Genomic DNA, 15,016 nt, shown 5'->3' with positions numbered 1-15,016 from the left:
TGTACTCAAGTTCTTCTACAACTCCCTTACCCTCTAGAGCATCCCTGGATTTTTGCTCCATGGGTTGAGGGTTTGGACTAGTTTTCATTTATGCACATCATCTCTGTGACCCACAGGTTACTGTCACAGTATCTTAGGGATAGAAGGGTCTCAGAGATTATCTGGGTTTATTCCTACATGTTAAGGAGAAGCTGACATTTCAGACAGGAAGTAATTTACCCAAGGGCACATAAGTAATTAGTCATTTTTTTTCTTAGCCTGTCTTTCCTATTCATCTCCTAGGTTCCTCTATCCACAAATGACTGTCATTTTGGGTCCAATTCTCAGGCCTCTCCCTCTATGGTCACATGCTACTACCCCCACCATTCTCAAAAAACTTAACCTTACGTCCGAAGTGAGGCTGAGGTAGGGGCTAACTCTAGAGACGAGTGGAGTAGTGCGGATTGATGCTCTCAAAGGATGTGGAGTAAGAGTCAAGTTTCCAAACATTTAGGCAAGGAACTGGATGTGACAGACCTAAGGGAAAAAAGGGCCAAGTTCCTCATAATACAAGACGTAAGTCACACCCTTACAAAAAAGAGTTTTTTTTAGTTAACTAAAAACATTCTCAAGTTAAAAAAGAAAAAAATTAACAGAATGCATTACCAACAAGCCATACCATAAGAAATGGAAGTTTTTCATACTGAGGAAAACTGATGGACAGAGTTCCCGTCATGGCCCAATGGTTAACGAATCCAACTAGGAACCATGAGGTTGTGGGTTTGATCCCTGGCCTCACTCAATGGGTTAAGGATCCGGCACTGCCGTGAGCTATGGTGTAGGTCGAAGACTCGGCTCAGATCTGGCATTTCTGTGGCTGTGGTGTAGGCCAGCAGCTGCAGCTCGGATTCGACCCTTAGCCTGGGAACCTCCATATGCCGTGGGAGCAGCCCTAGAAAAGGCAGAAAGACCAAAAAAAAAAAAGAAAGAAAGAAAACCGATGGAAACTTGGATCTACAAGAAGAAACAGAATGCCCAAAATGCTAAGATGTAGGCCAATAGAATTTACTCTCATTTTAAAAATTTCATTTAAAATTTATTACAAATAAAGTGCCAGGCCTGGGTGGATGCCCTAGTGTTTTCTATGAAATATATAACAGAAAATTATCAATCCTATACAAAATCTTTCAAGAAGCAGAGAAGAACATATCGCAGATCATTTGAAGTCAGATAGCATTAACGTAATCCTTAAAACCAGATAATCGCAAGAAAGCAAAACTAAGATCAATATCCCTTATGAACATTCTAAACAATTTTAAGATCGCATTAAAAGACATGAAAACAATCAGGAAATACCACGTACACAGATGGATAGACTGAATACTGTAAAGATGACAATTCTTCCCAAATTAATGTGTATATCCAAAGCTATTCTTATCGAAACCCCAAAAAGATTTCCCATAGTATTTAATAAACTGATCATAAAAATTAGTATGAAAGCTCTAAGGGTCAAGAATAAATAAAGCAAAGAACAACTTGGTATAGAGAGTAAAGGAAGCAACTACTCTATTGGATATTGCCTTGTTTTACAGCAAAAGTAATTAAAATACTGTGTTTTATGTGCAGAATTAGACAAATGAAAGACTAGAAAAGCTCAAAAACATACATATGTGTGTATATATATATATTCAAAACTACATGGGAAAATGACATTATCCATTCAGGGATGAAAGGATGTCCTATTCTAGGGGTTGGCAGACAGTAATATATTATGCTTTAAAACCCATATAATTAGGGCCAGACAGTAATATATTATGCTTTAAAACCCATATAATTTCTGTCACAACTACTCAACTCTGACGCTGTAGCACAAACGAGCAAAAAAAAAAAAAAAAATGGTTGTGCCTGTATTCCAATAGAATTTTATTTACAAAAACCAGATGATGGGCCACATTAGGCCCACAGGCCATGGTTTTACAAATAGCAATAATGAAAAACTTTTAGTTAAAGCCATTTTTCACATCATACATGAATCTAAGTTCCAGGTGAATTAAAGTTCTAATGTGAAAAAAATAACGCTGGATAATATAAATTATATTCAGGACAGGTTGGTAGAATTTCACAATAAAAATTATTTTGATATAAAACATCAACAAATAAGGCACATAAATTATTTTAACTCCAGGTTGATCAAGAATTTGCTACTTTTCCTTCCGATTCAAAGGGACAAGATACAAAATCTTGTCAGTTTGCTTCATGTATGCCTGTGTGCCCATACCTTCATCTGTGAATGACCTTATACCTTTAGAAAGTGCTTAAGTGACTTTGCTCAAATTCTTAACCCAGTGCTCATTTAAAAGCTGTGCTACTAATGTAACTGAGTAGAACCCTATTGGGCTTTCCCAGGACAGATCTCCCCTCCTCCAGGTCTTCCACCTGCCTCTTGTTTGTAGAAAAACTTTAGCATCCTAGGCCTTCCCCGAGATCCAAGAACAAAATTTAATCAGAAGTGAGAAAAATAGGAGTTCCCGTTGTGGCTCAGTGGTTAACGAATCCGACTAGGAACCATGAGGTCGATCCCTGGCCTTGCTCAGTGGGTTAAGGATCCAGCGTTGCCATGAGCTGTGGTGTAGGTTGTAGACGCGGCTCCAATCCCGAGTTGCTGTGGCTCTGGTGTAGGCCAGTGGCTACAGCTCCAATTAGACCCCTAGCCTGGGAACCTCCATATGCTGCGGGAGCGGCCCAAGAAATGGCAAAAAGACAAAAAAAAAAAAAAAAAAGTGAGAAAACATATAAACAAAGGAAAACAATCAAGGAAGACAAAATAAGAACAGTTTGGCCATAAAACAAAGTCAAGGACATTTAGCACCTCCTTAAAGGCTACAGACAATATTCTGAGCCATAACCTTTTAGCCGTTTGGCAGATAATGAAATCCACACCAGGTGGAAGAAGTTAACTGCATGCTGACCCAGACTGGTTGGAACCAGAAGATTGATGATGGTGACAATCAAGCACCTCACCACCAATCAATCAGAAGAACATCCAAGAGCTGATCATATACTCCATAATCCTCTCCCTCATCTTATCTTTAAAAACCTTTCCCTAAAAGCCATCAGGAAGTTTGGCCATTTCAGCATCAGCTACCTTGATTGCTTATTTGGCACCTGCAATTAATGCTGCACTTTCCTTCACCACAACTCCCTGTCAGTAGATTGGCTTTACTACACACAGGGGAGTGAAATTTAACACTAATAAACCTGCTTCAGACTTCTCAACCCCCACTTCCTTCAGAACAACGTCTTAAAACAATGCAGAAATTCGATGACAGCCATTTTTTAGAAGTAAAACACTTAAGCTGCTGTGGCTGTTTAACTAGTTCCACTTTTTAAAAAATAGAAATAAGCCTCTAGAACTGGCCTGGAGGTGTATATCCATACTTCAGAGTGGCCTCAAAAACTCCCTGAAATTTATGTAAAATGTGTGTCATATTCTGTACAAAAGCTCTAAGGTTTTTCTTGACTCTTAAAGGGGACTGTGACAAAAAGTTAATCACCTCTGTTCCTGAGGCTGGACATACAGAAAATCAAGTTGAAGTATCAAATTAGAAGATAGAGGATTTTCACAGAGTAGACCGCAGATGTAGGAAAAGATGTCCTTTTCTACTATACAAGTCCTTAAATGGTTCTGACTCTCAATGTGAAGTTCAGTAGATAGGGATATGGAAGGGGGAGTAGAGAAAAAAGGCTAAGGAAGAGAAGGCTTTTAAATCAGTGGTTGTTTTTACGCTTCCGATCAAGCGTGAGTCTGACTATCCTCCAACAGACCTATTTGTCTGTACAGGTATTCATACACCATGAAATGTTATGTCAACAACATCCGACCAAAAGCAAAAAAAAAAAAAAAAAAAAAAAATTTAAGAGCAAAATAACCATATTTTCCTTAAAAATCCATCCTCACTCAGAGTCAGCAGCTGGGACAAGATCTTACACCTTTGTGGCACCTCGGACTGCTCGGGAGACAGCTTCCACAGACAAGGGCGGGTAGAAAGCTCCCGTCGGCATCGGTGACGGAGACGAGGACAGACCAGGAAAGGCCAGGGAGGAGGGAAGTATGCTTGGGGAAGGTGGAAGCACCGCAGAGTCGGAGGGTTGCTCCCGCGGAGGGAAGGAAACTGAGGAAGCCCGCTCCTGAAAGAGGGACGGGAGCGTCAGAAGCCTCTTTTCGGGGGCGACGGGAAAGGGGCGGGCGCGTGGCCTCGGAGACGCGACAAAAACCACTTGAGAGAAGAACCTAGAGGCTGCGAGGAGGCGAACCTCTGTCACGCTTGCCTCAGGGAGTGAAGCAGCCCCGCTGAAGTCCTCATCTCGAGGCGGCCTCTCTGACTCAGCGCCCCCTCACCTCGTCCGCCCTTTTCACCTTTCTCCCTTCAGGGTCGCTCACCACCGGGTTTGGGGCTCCAGGAAGACGCCCCGCTCCCTTCTCCACCTCTCGAACGCGGCGCGCCACAAATTCAAACGCGACCTCCTGAGTCTCGCGGCTCCGTACGTCTTCCAGCGTGAAGGACAGATGGACCAATCGAAGTCCAGCGGACCACAGACGTAGCGGGCGGTGGGCGGGACGACAACATGGGGCGGAACCAAACAGCGTTGCCAAGACGACGGCTTCCTTCCCTTTAGGTGGACCAGGTTGGGGCTGAGGCCTTCTTCTCAAGAATAACCCATGCCCTGTGCTATGGTCACTCCAGCGGCCTCCGTTTCCTTTAGCCTTCTCCCTCCCAAACGAGGTTCCTGTCCAGTTATAAAATGCAAGTTGTTCCCCCAAGATAAGCATGTAGTGGTACCACTCCCTTGTTATATAAGGAGTAAGGGAAACCGTCCACTTTGTCATACAGGGAACTGGTACTAAAAAAAGAAAAAGGCAAAAATTTGAGTTTGTAAGCATTCAGTAATTTGCTACTGTGTGAATGTTTTGCTGCACTCTACACACGTCGTATTCTTTGAATATGGAGAGCAATTTGAATTACACTTAAATTTAAAATTCTAGCTGTTTAGGACCCCCAAATTCAATCTGACTGGGTGACCAATACCTGCATTTTTTTAATTTTCCGTAACAGTCTCAAAGCTTCTCTAACTTAAGTTCCTAATTGCTCAGTAAATTTGAAGGTAGATGGTAAAATGGGCAGGTGCTTGGAGCCCAAACCATTAGAATCAAACTAATTCACCTGAGGCTCCTCCTTTCTTAGGGAGTCACTTGAATCTAAAATAACTGAAACCAGATGCTAAACATGGCTCCTTTGGTTCAATGTGTATCTCTTTTGATGATGATGCTCTCACATAAGTCTCTCATGAAAGAAAATAAACGTTGCTGAAATGATGGAAGAGGAATAAGGATTTCTACAAATAATTCTTTTAAAAAAAACTTAGTTTTAAAACATATCTTTTAACCACAAAAGTCATCATTAAATTCTTGTCACTAAAATCTAGAAGAAAACTTAAGTAGAACCTATCATCTTATCAGGAAGAATTTCCTCCTCTAGACTTAAGGCTGGGAAGCATTTATGAAAGCTTACATCTATGTATGTTTAGATACCTAAGCAAAGCAATTTCTTAAAATTACATCTTCAAACCCCCCTGCTAATGAACCACCCAGCTGCATCATCCTCTGAAGGCTCAACTGGGGAAAGATTCTCCTCCAAACTCCATCAGTATGTTGATAAAATTCATTCCCTTGCAGTCATTTGACTGAAGTCCCATTTTCTTGGCAGCTGTCAACAGGGACTACTTTTCACAACTATAGACCACTGTCATAGACAGTTCACTTTTGTTACTGTTTAACTCCTCAAGGCCAGCAAGAGAAGCTCTTGCCCACTTAAAATCTCTTCTAACTGCTTTTAAGACCTCACCTGATTAGGTAAGACCCACCCAGAATAATCTCCCTTTTTAGTAACTCAAACTCAACTGATTAGGGACTTTAATTGCATCAGCAACATATCTTCTTCACAACATAATTGTTAAAATGACAGTCCATCATACTTACAAGACTTGAACTCCACTGAGAGGAGGAATTCTGCAGAATTTATACCCAAAAGAGAGGAATTCTTAGGGGCCATCTTAGAATTCAGCCTACCATGGCCTCTCACTTGTGTGCCATGGATTCTGATCTGTGGATTGAAGATAACACTCCATTTTCAAGACTGTCTTAAGCTTTATATGAGTGCTTTTCACTCATTACAGAATCACCAACATAATGTTAACATCGTTAGAAAAAAAGAAACAACAGGTCCCAAACTGAGTCACTTGTGTGTCACCCACATGAGCAAATCAAGACTTAATATCTAACCTAATTGCAGTTTCAGCTTCTCCCAGGAATGTGATATTTAATTAGTTAATATGGAATTACTTTATCAGCTCTGGTTGGGTAATCTACATTATAGACCGCCCCCCCTCTCTCTCACACACACACACACACACACACACTTCCCCAAAGGAAGGTGACGTGCCTGAAAAATCCCACTTCCCTTCCGGTTCCCTTCCTGTTCTACCCATTTAAAACCTTCCATTTTGTAAAACTTCTTGAAGCGCCTTTCTATCAGCTAGATGTTATGCTTCCAGAGTTGTGAGTTGTTGAATAAAACCAATTAGATCCTCAAATTTACTCAGGTGAATCTTATTTTTTAACAATATGTAATCCTCATTGGGTAGCACTGTGGTATGGCCTTGTCCTAAGTCTCTGTCCACTGAGGACACTTTGATAAGGAACTCTGATGCATATCCCTGTTACTGCATATTTATCCACACCATATCATAAAGGGCTTTTAAAAATTTTGTCACAAAGCTTCAATTTGTTCCACCACTTTGTGTGACTTCAAAGCACCTGAAGGGGCTGCTTTATAGTGGATCCATCTGGAGACCTGCACTCTGTACATTTGGGGCTTCTGGTGTCTGTAACCCAGTGCTCCAGGATATCAGAGCATAGTAAACACACCCCGAGTTCCAAATGCTGGGGTGACAGCCACTGTTGGTATCTGAGATTTTTAGGAGGTAGGCAGATAGTTCTGTTTAATTACAGTCCATTTATGTGTTTTAGAAAAATATATCACTATCCAAACCCATGATTTTAGGGCATAAGCAAGGCTAAAGTAAGAATTTAAAAAAATTTTAAGTGAGTTTATTTGAGAAAATATTTTATAAATAATGGTGCAAGTGACTAGGATATGGCAAAAAGCAAGATGATGTTACTCCAATTTGGGAAATAGTGTTGGCATATGAAAAATTGGTGACGAAGTAATGAAGGAACTAGTGGATTCATTAAGTAGCAGAAAAATTACGCTAAGCAAGTCAGGTTCCGAGAGCCCCTTCATTCCCACGAACTACAGAAGCCCACCATATGCTACTCTAACACGCACAGACAGTCCAGGGCATAGACTACACACCCGACTAAGCAGACCTTAAACCCTACTCAAACTATGCTAATTTGAAAGCGGGAGAAGGTGGAGCCTTGCAGGGGCGTGGCCAACCCACCTGCCGCTATTGTACAGGGGCGTGACTGGCTAGAGGCGGGTCCTCCGGGCGGAAGGCGGAAGCCGCTGCGAATCATGTGATCCGAGAAACATGGCCTCAGCCCCATGAGCCCGGCAGGTGCCGGCTGGGATAGGATCTTGTGAGCTGCTGCCAGCCGGGGGGCAGGTGTGCGACTACGAGATCCAGGCTTGGGTTCCGAGGCGGCGCGCGGCGGCGGAGCGAGACAGGTCCGGGGCGGCTTGGTCCATGAGCCGGCGCCTGAGGCAGCGCGGAGCCGCAGACTCCCCTGGCCCCGGCGCGGCCCGGGCTGCCGCGGGGTGAAGAGTCGCGGGGCACCCGGGAGCGCCCCGAGCTACTACCATGAACCCCGAGAAGGATTTCGCGCCGCTCACACCGAACATCGTTCGGGCCCTCAATGACAAGCTCTACGAAAAGCGGAAGGTGGCAGCGCTGGAGATCGAGAAGTAAGAGCCGCGGGCACCTGGGAGGCGGTGGGATGGGGCGTGGAGAGCGGAGCCGGGACCCCGCCCTGTCTATGCTAGGGTCCCTCTCCCCGGGACAGCTCCTCACGGTTTTGCAGCCGGTGTTGCTACCCCACGATCCAGGCCCTCAGCGCCGTGCTTAAGAGCGGGAGATTGGGAGTCCCAGCTTTGCTTCTGACTGATGGTGTGTGACTTGGGCCAAGTTCTTTAACCTCCTGATGCCTCACAGGGCTGCCTGGAGAATGAAGTATGTTTGCTGCTTAGGACGGCTGTGAGATGAAAACGTGATGTATGTGTGGTGCTTAATACAGTGCCAGGCACATGGTACGGCCACTGTGATGGAGGAAATGTGGGAAGCCTGAGAATTTGCTAATGATGTTGACCTGCCTCATTTCTTTCCCAGCTTCTTGGAAGTGGAAGGCACGCGCTCAGAGGGCTGTTTGTTTTATCTCTCATATCACTCTTCCCTGCAAGTGGAAGTAGGAATAATTTGACCTTTCTTGTTCTGCAGTCTTATTCCATGTACCCTCTTATCTGTGAGGGATATGCCCCAAGACTTCCAGTGGATGCCTGAAACCTTGGGTAGTACTGAACCCTAATATGTTACATTTGGGGTTTTTTGTTTTGTTTAAAAATTTTTATTCGAGTATAGTTGTCTTAAAATGTTGTCAGCCTCAGGTGTACAACAAAGCGAATCAGTTATACGTATATGTATATACATTCTTTTTCAGATTTTTTTTCCCAAATAGACCATCACAGAGTATTGGGTAGATTTTCCTGGGCTGTACAGCAGGTCCTTGTTACTTATAGATTCTGTATATGGTGGTTTGTATTTGCCGCTCTCAGTCTCCCAATTTATCCCTCCTTCCATCATTTCCCTTTTGGTAACCCTAAGTTTGGTTTTAGAATCTTTTGAGCCTGTTTCATGAATACTTTTTCTTATATATACATACCTATGATAAAGTTTAATTTATAAAATAGGCACAGTAGGAGAATATTCTAATGGCCAGCATCATTAGTCTTGCGCTTTAGGGCCACTGTTAGGTTTTAAAATAAGGGTTACTCACCAATTGAAAAATGGGTAAAAGACCTGAATAGACATTTCTCCAAAGAAGATATACAGATGGCCAACAAGCACATGAAAATATGCTCAACATCACTGATTATTAGAGAAGTGCAAATCAAAACTACTAGGAGGTACCACCTCACACCAGTCAGAATGGCCATCATTAATAAGTCCACAAACAACAAATGCTGGAGAGGGTGTGGAGAAAAGAGAACTCTCCTTCACTGTTGGTGGGAATGTAAATTGATGCAACCACTATGGAAAACAGTATGGAGGTACCTTAGAAAATTATATACAGAACTACCATATGACCCAGCAATCCCACTCCTGGGCATATATCTGGACCAAACTTTCCTTGAAAAAGACACATGCACCCCCATGTTCATTGCAGCTCTATTCACAATAGCCAAGACATGGAAACAACCCAAATGTCCATCAACAGGTGAATGGATTAAGAAGATATGGTGTATATATACACAATGGAATATTACTCAGCCATAACCAAGTATAAAATAATGCTATTTGCAGCAACATGAATGGAACTAGAGACTCTCATACTAAGTGAAGTAAGTCACAAAGAGAAAGACAAATACCATATGATATCACTTATATCTGGAATCTAATATATAACACAAATGAACCTTTCCACAGGAAAGAAACTCATGGACTTAGAGAAGAGACTTGTGGTTGCCAAGGGGGAGGGGGAGGGAGGGGGATGGACTGAGAATTTGGGGTTAATAGATGCAAACTATTGCCTTTGGAATGGATAAGCAATGAGATCCTGGTAGATATAGCACTGAGAATTATATCTAGTCACGTATGATGGAGCGTGATAATGTGAGAAAAAAGAATATATACATGTATGTGTGCCTGGGTCACCTTGCTGTGTAGTAGAAAATTGGCAGAACGCTCTAAACCAGCTGTAATGGAAAAAAATAAAAATCATTAAAAGAAAAGAAAAGAAATAGTCAAATAAAGGTTATATGGGGTTTTTTAAAATAAAATAAAATAAGGGTTCCTCAGACACAAGCACTGCAATACTGGACAGTTTGTGTGATTATCCAGACAGCCACTTACTGGGTGGGTAGCATGTAAAGCCTAAATATGCTAAAGAAAGGGATGATTCATGTCCTGGTGGGACAGCACAGGATTTCATCTCACCACTCAGAATGGCGTACAGTTTAAAACTTATGGATTTCCCTGGTGGCTCAGCGGGTTAAGGGTCTGGATTAAGGAACTGATATGGTACAAGTTCATTCTCTGGCCTGGGAAATTCCCCATGCCATGGGTGTGGCAAAAACAAAAAAAAACAAACAAACAAACAAAAAAAAACTTATTTGTTTATTTATGGCATTTTCTTTATTCTTTTTTTTTTTATTTTTAAGGCCACACCCATAGCATATGGAAGTTCAGGGCTAGGGGGTCCAGTCGGAGCTACAGCTGCCACAGCCACAGCAATGTGGGATCCAAGCCACATCTGCGACCTAGGCCACAGCTTGTGGCAGTGCCAGATTTTTAACCCCCGATCAAGGCCAGTGATTGAACCCAAATCCTCATGTACACTAGTTGGGTTCTTAACTCGCTGAGCTATAACAGGAATTCCCTGGAATTTTCCTTTTAATATTTTCTGATTGCAATTGACAATTGGTAACTGAAACCAAGAATAATGGAGGACCACTGTATGTGTAACCATGATCTGACATCTTGCTTTATTTTTTTAAATTACAAAATAAGGGGAGTTCCCGTTGTGGCACAGTGGTTAAGGAATCCGACTAGGAATCATGAGGTTGCGGGTTCGATCCCTGGCTCTGCTCAGTGGGTTAAGGATCCGGCGTTGCCGTGAGCTGTGGTATAGGTTGCAGACATGGCTTGGATCCCAAATTGCTGTGGCTCTGGTGTAGGCCAGGGCTACAGCTCCAATTCGACCCCTAGCCTAGGAACCTCCATATGCTGCAAGAGTGGCCCAAGAAATGGCAAAAAGACCAAAAAAAAAAAAATTACAAAATAAGGTATTAACTGAGAATATTTTGTTCAGATTTTTCGGATATTTTACATGTGTATGTTTTCCAGCCACATCTTTGTGATAAAGTCAGTTGAGTGAGTAATTTCAGAAAAGTAGAAAGAAACAGGTTGTGAAACTGAAAGAACGCCAGTCTGGGCATCAGGAAACACGGGTCGTGGTTTGCCCTGTGCCAATAGGGTAGCCACTGCCCATGTGTGGTTATTTATGTTTAATTTATTAAAGACAAAACCAAAATTTTAAATCCAGTTGCTCAGTCACCCTATGCCTATCTCTCACATGTCAATAGCCACATGTGGCTGTTAGTTACCGTAATGGACAGTGTAGATTTACTTATTTACTTATTTTTTGCTGCACTGATAGCATATGGAAGTTCCTGGACCCCAGGATGGGGGTCCAAGCCCCAGCTGTGCCAACACCTGATCCTCACCTCACTGTGCCACGACAGGGACTCCTGACAGTGCAGATTTTGGAATAATTCCATCACTGCTGAATGCTCTGTTGGCCAGCCTCCCTAATCTAGTCTGTGGTATGACTTTCTTTGACCTGGGGCAAATTCCTTGACTCAGTTTCTTAACCTCTGCACTGTTCACTGCTGACGTTTTAGGGCAGATAACTCTTGGTTGTGATGGGCTGTTCTGTATATTATAGGGTTTTTAGTAGCATCTCTGTTCTCTGCCACTAGATATCAGTAGCACTCCATCAGTTGTGCAACCAAAACTGTCTGCAGACATTGCCACAGGTGTCCCCTGTGGGTGAAGAATCACCCCAATTGAGAACCACTGCCTAAACTGCTTTGGGTCTTCGTTTCCTCCTCACCGAAAGGGTGTGGATTTTGCTAAGCAGACCCTCCCATTCTGCTCTAACATTCTGTGTGCCCCAAACTACCTCACTGCTCCCATCAAGCACCACTTTTTGAGTGTTCCCTGTTCTCACTGCTGTTTGTGTTTACTCTGGCTCTCACCAAAGCCAGCCAGTGGTAACGATGAGTATTGCTGTACTGAGTAGGAGACCCAGGCAGATGTACAGATAGGGCTTCATGCCTGTGGTCTTATTGGCTGAAGCTACAGTGACACCTGGCTTTGTCCATCACATGCTCTGCTTCTCAGGAAAGTCTGGCTTTCTCATCGCTTGAGTCCTCGGTTGAGTCCTTAAATAGAGCTGTTCATCTCTGCTTTATTGCTGCCTCCAGCACAACCCATATAAGTGCTCCCACTTTGCAGGCTGTTTTGGAAAGGTTGTGTCTTTAAGGGGGTTGGTTTTGTATCTCACATCGCCCCTGGCTTGTCAAATTCAGGGAAACCCCCTAGGGCCTTAGCTGGACTGTGAACTCCTTAAGAGCAGAGACCCTGTCTTATTTGTCTTTTTTGGAGGGGTGGGGGCCTCACCCGAGGTATATGGAGGTTCCCAGGCTAGGGGTCTAATTGGAGCTATAGCCTCTGGCCTTCCCTGCATCCACAGCCATAGCAATGCCAGATCGGAGCCGCATCTGCAACCTACACCACAGTTCACGGCAACACTGGATCCTTAACCCACTGAACAAGGCCAGGGATTGAACCCACATCCTCATGGATACTAGTCAGGTTTGTAACCTACTGAGCCACAACAGGAACTCCAACCCTGTCTTATTTGTCCTCAGCACTTAGCACAGTGCCTGGCAGCATTTGACAGTCCAAGTCCACAGGAATACATGACTGTATATTTTTGGTGGAGAAATATCATCACAGTCTAAGAACTTTGCTACTCGAAAGTGTAGCCCACATGATGGTTGTACAACTATAAATGTAATAAAATCCAATGAGTAATTTGAAAAAATAAAATAATAAAAATAAAACTAAGTTCACTGAATTTAAAAAAAAAAGTGTAGCCTATAGACCAGAGTCATAAGGTTCTCCTGGGAGCTTGTTAGAAAGTTTCCAGCCTCACCCCAAACCTGTGGATCAGAATCTGCATTTTAACACCATCCCTGGTGATCTGTGGGCACATGAGAGCTGGAGAAGCACTGGCCTAGAAGACATTGCACTCAGGTTCCAGCCTTCTTCAGCCAGATTTGGAATGAGAAGCACCCTGCTGGCTAAGTTCCTCAGAGTGTATGTTTCACAAACTGCTCAGGGACAGATAGGAACTTACTTATGCATCTCCTGAGAGCTTCCTGGTATCTCTGCTTTTAAGGATGCTGATCCTGTTGCAGCAGGGCCACACCTTTATGATGTATTTAACCTTAATTACTTCTTTATAGGACCTGTCTGCAAATCCTGCCACCAGGGCTGCATGAATTAGAAGGCTGGGGGTGGGGGGACAATTTAGTCCTTAACTTTGATCATTTTTTTAAAAATCATCACGTGTAGGGAGTTCCCGTCGAGGCTCAGTGGTTAACAAATCCGACTAGGAACCACGAGCTTGCAGGTTCGATCCCTGGCCTTCCTCAGTGGGTTAAGGATCCGGCATTGCCTTGAGCTGTGGTGTAGGTCACAGACGCAGCTCAGATCCCACGTTGCTGTGGCTCTGGCATAGGCAGGCAGCTACAGCTCCAATTCAACCCCTAGCCTGGGAACCTCCATATGCTGCAGGAGCAGCCCAAGAAATGGCAAAAAGACAAAAAAATTTAAAAAAAAAATTTTTTTTAAATAAATAAAAGTGATCACGTGTAAAGCACAGTCTGCCTGACTTGTGGGGAGGAGGATTTGGTCATTGTACACCGCTCATCCCATTTATTTTGCACAGCTGCCCTGTGAGCTAAGACATGTTACCCCATTACACATAGGAGGAAACAGAGGCTCTTTGAGTTTAAGTAATCTTCCCAAGGTTTTGCAGTTAGAACCTGGATGAAAAACCCAGGTTCATCTATCTCAAAAGGCTTCCACTACAATGAATGGTTTTCCCTGCCAAAAAGAGGACATGTACTTAACAAAAGAAATTTCTTACTTGAACGTCTCCATGGTAGTTGTAACTGCCACTCTCAGTAGCCCAGACTCTATTTGCTCAGAGGACAGCCAGTCCTCCATAGGGTGCTGGAGTGAGGAATTAACATTTCTAATAAGAGGAGGGTGTTTTATCTTGATGACAAGCTTCTCAAACACTAAAACCAGAGAAACAGATGCTTGGCTCAAGTGAACACCCCCTGGACTTCAGACTCTCAAGAGCAGGCTGTGTGAAGTGACCAGTATCTGATGGTTAAATGTGAGTCTATTGCGAGACATCCTGGAGAGCTTTTACCAGAGCCTTGTACCAACATGCCCACACAGCGTTCTCTGCTTCAGGTTTTGCAGGCTCTTGGTTTCAGGGGATATAGTCACTGATCAGTCCTGGAGACAAGGTTGGTAAGACTCCAGGCCCTGCTGTCCAGGAGAGTCTAGTGTGGAGGAGAAATGCCAGCAGCCTCTCTGATACATGAAGTGGGTGCTTCCTCGGCCGGGGGTGCCGTGGCCCACACTGTGGTGGCAGGACCCTCTCACTGCAGGATGGAGAGATGATCCCTTCATGGCCAGGGGTGGGCTCAGTGCCAAATCTCTGGTGTTCCTGAGCTTTGACTTCCAAAGCCAGTGAATGGAGGTGCCCAGACCATGCGCCTTGAGAACACAAAGCTCGTGGAGTAATGAAAATAAGAACAAAAATAAACAAATGGGACCTAACTAAACTTAGAAATTTGCACAGCCAAGGAAACCATAAATAAAGTGAAAAGACAACCCACAGAATGGAAGAAAATATTTGCAAATGAAGCTACCCACAGGGGATTAATCTCCATAATAGACAGACAATTCATACAGCTCAATACCAAAAAAAAAAAAAAAAAAACCAATCAAAAATTGATCAGAAGATCTAAATAGACATTTCTCCAATGAAGAAGGTAGATAGCTGGCCAACATAGCTAATTATTAAAGAAATGCAAATCAAAACTACAATGAATATGGCACATATGAACCTTTTTCACAGAAAAGAAATTTATGG

The 15,016-nt window shown here is 43.3% G+C and overlaps 2 protein-coding genes across 3 annotated transcripts in view; one reads left to right on the top strand and one right to left on the bottom strand.

The window, feature by feature from the left end:
• The window catches only part of LOC102157465 (uncharacterized), a 65,118-nt gene extending 57,512 nt beyond the window's left edge, over positions 1-7,606 (bottom strand). The window contains exons 1-3 of the mRNA XM_013988495.3: positions 7,501-7,606; positions 4,379-4,650; positions 3,938-4,167 (exon numbers count right to left, since the gene is read on the bottom strand). Of these exons, the coding sequence (XP_013843949.3) occupies positions 3,964-4,167; positions 4,379-4,650; positions 7,501-7,606 (582 nt within the window). The 3' untranslated portion in view covers positions 3,938-3,963. The remainder of the gene's footprint in view (positions 1-3,937; positions 4,168-4,378; positions 4,651-7,500) is intronic.
• Positions 7,570-15,016, top strand: part of VAC14 (VAC14 component of PIKFYVE complex) — a 107,651-nt gene continuing 100,204 nt past the window's right edge. For both annotated transcript variants that reach the window (XM_021093808.2, XM_084959654.1), the window contains exon 1: positions 7,570-7,964. In XM_021093808.2, the coding sequence (XP_020949467.1) occupies positions 7,861-7,964 (104 nt within the window). In that variant the 5' untranslated portion in view covers positions 7,570-7,860. The remainder of the gene's footprint in view (positions 7,965-15,016) is intronic.

The sequence above is a fragment of the Sus scrofa genome, chromosome 6 (genome assembly GCF_054392235.1).
Source record: "Sus scrofa isolate SSC_HxYL_T2T_F1_AM1 chromosome 6, Sscrofa_HxYL_maternal_Yorkshire_Landrace_v2.0, whole genome shotgun sequence".
NCBI classification, from domain to species: domain Eukaryota; kingdom Metazoa; phylum Chordata; class Mammalia; order Artiodactyla; family Suidae; genus Sus; species Sus scrofa.
The sequence above is the reverse complement of the archived record's forward strand: the minus strand, read 5'-3'. Positions and strand labels throughout refer to the sequence as shown.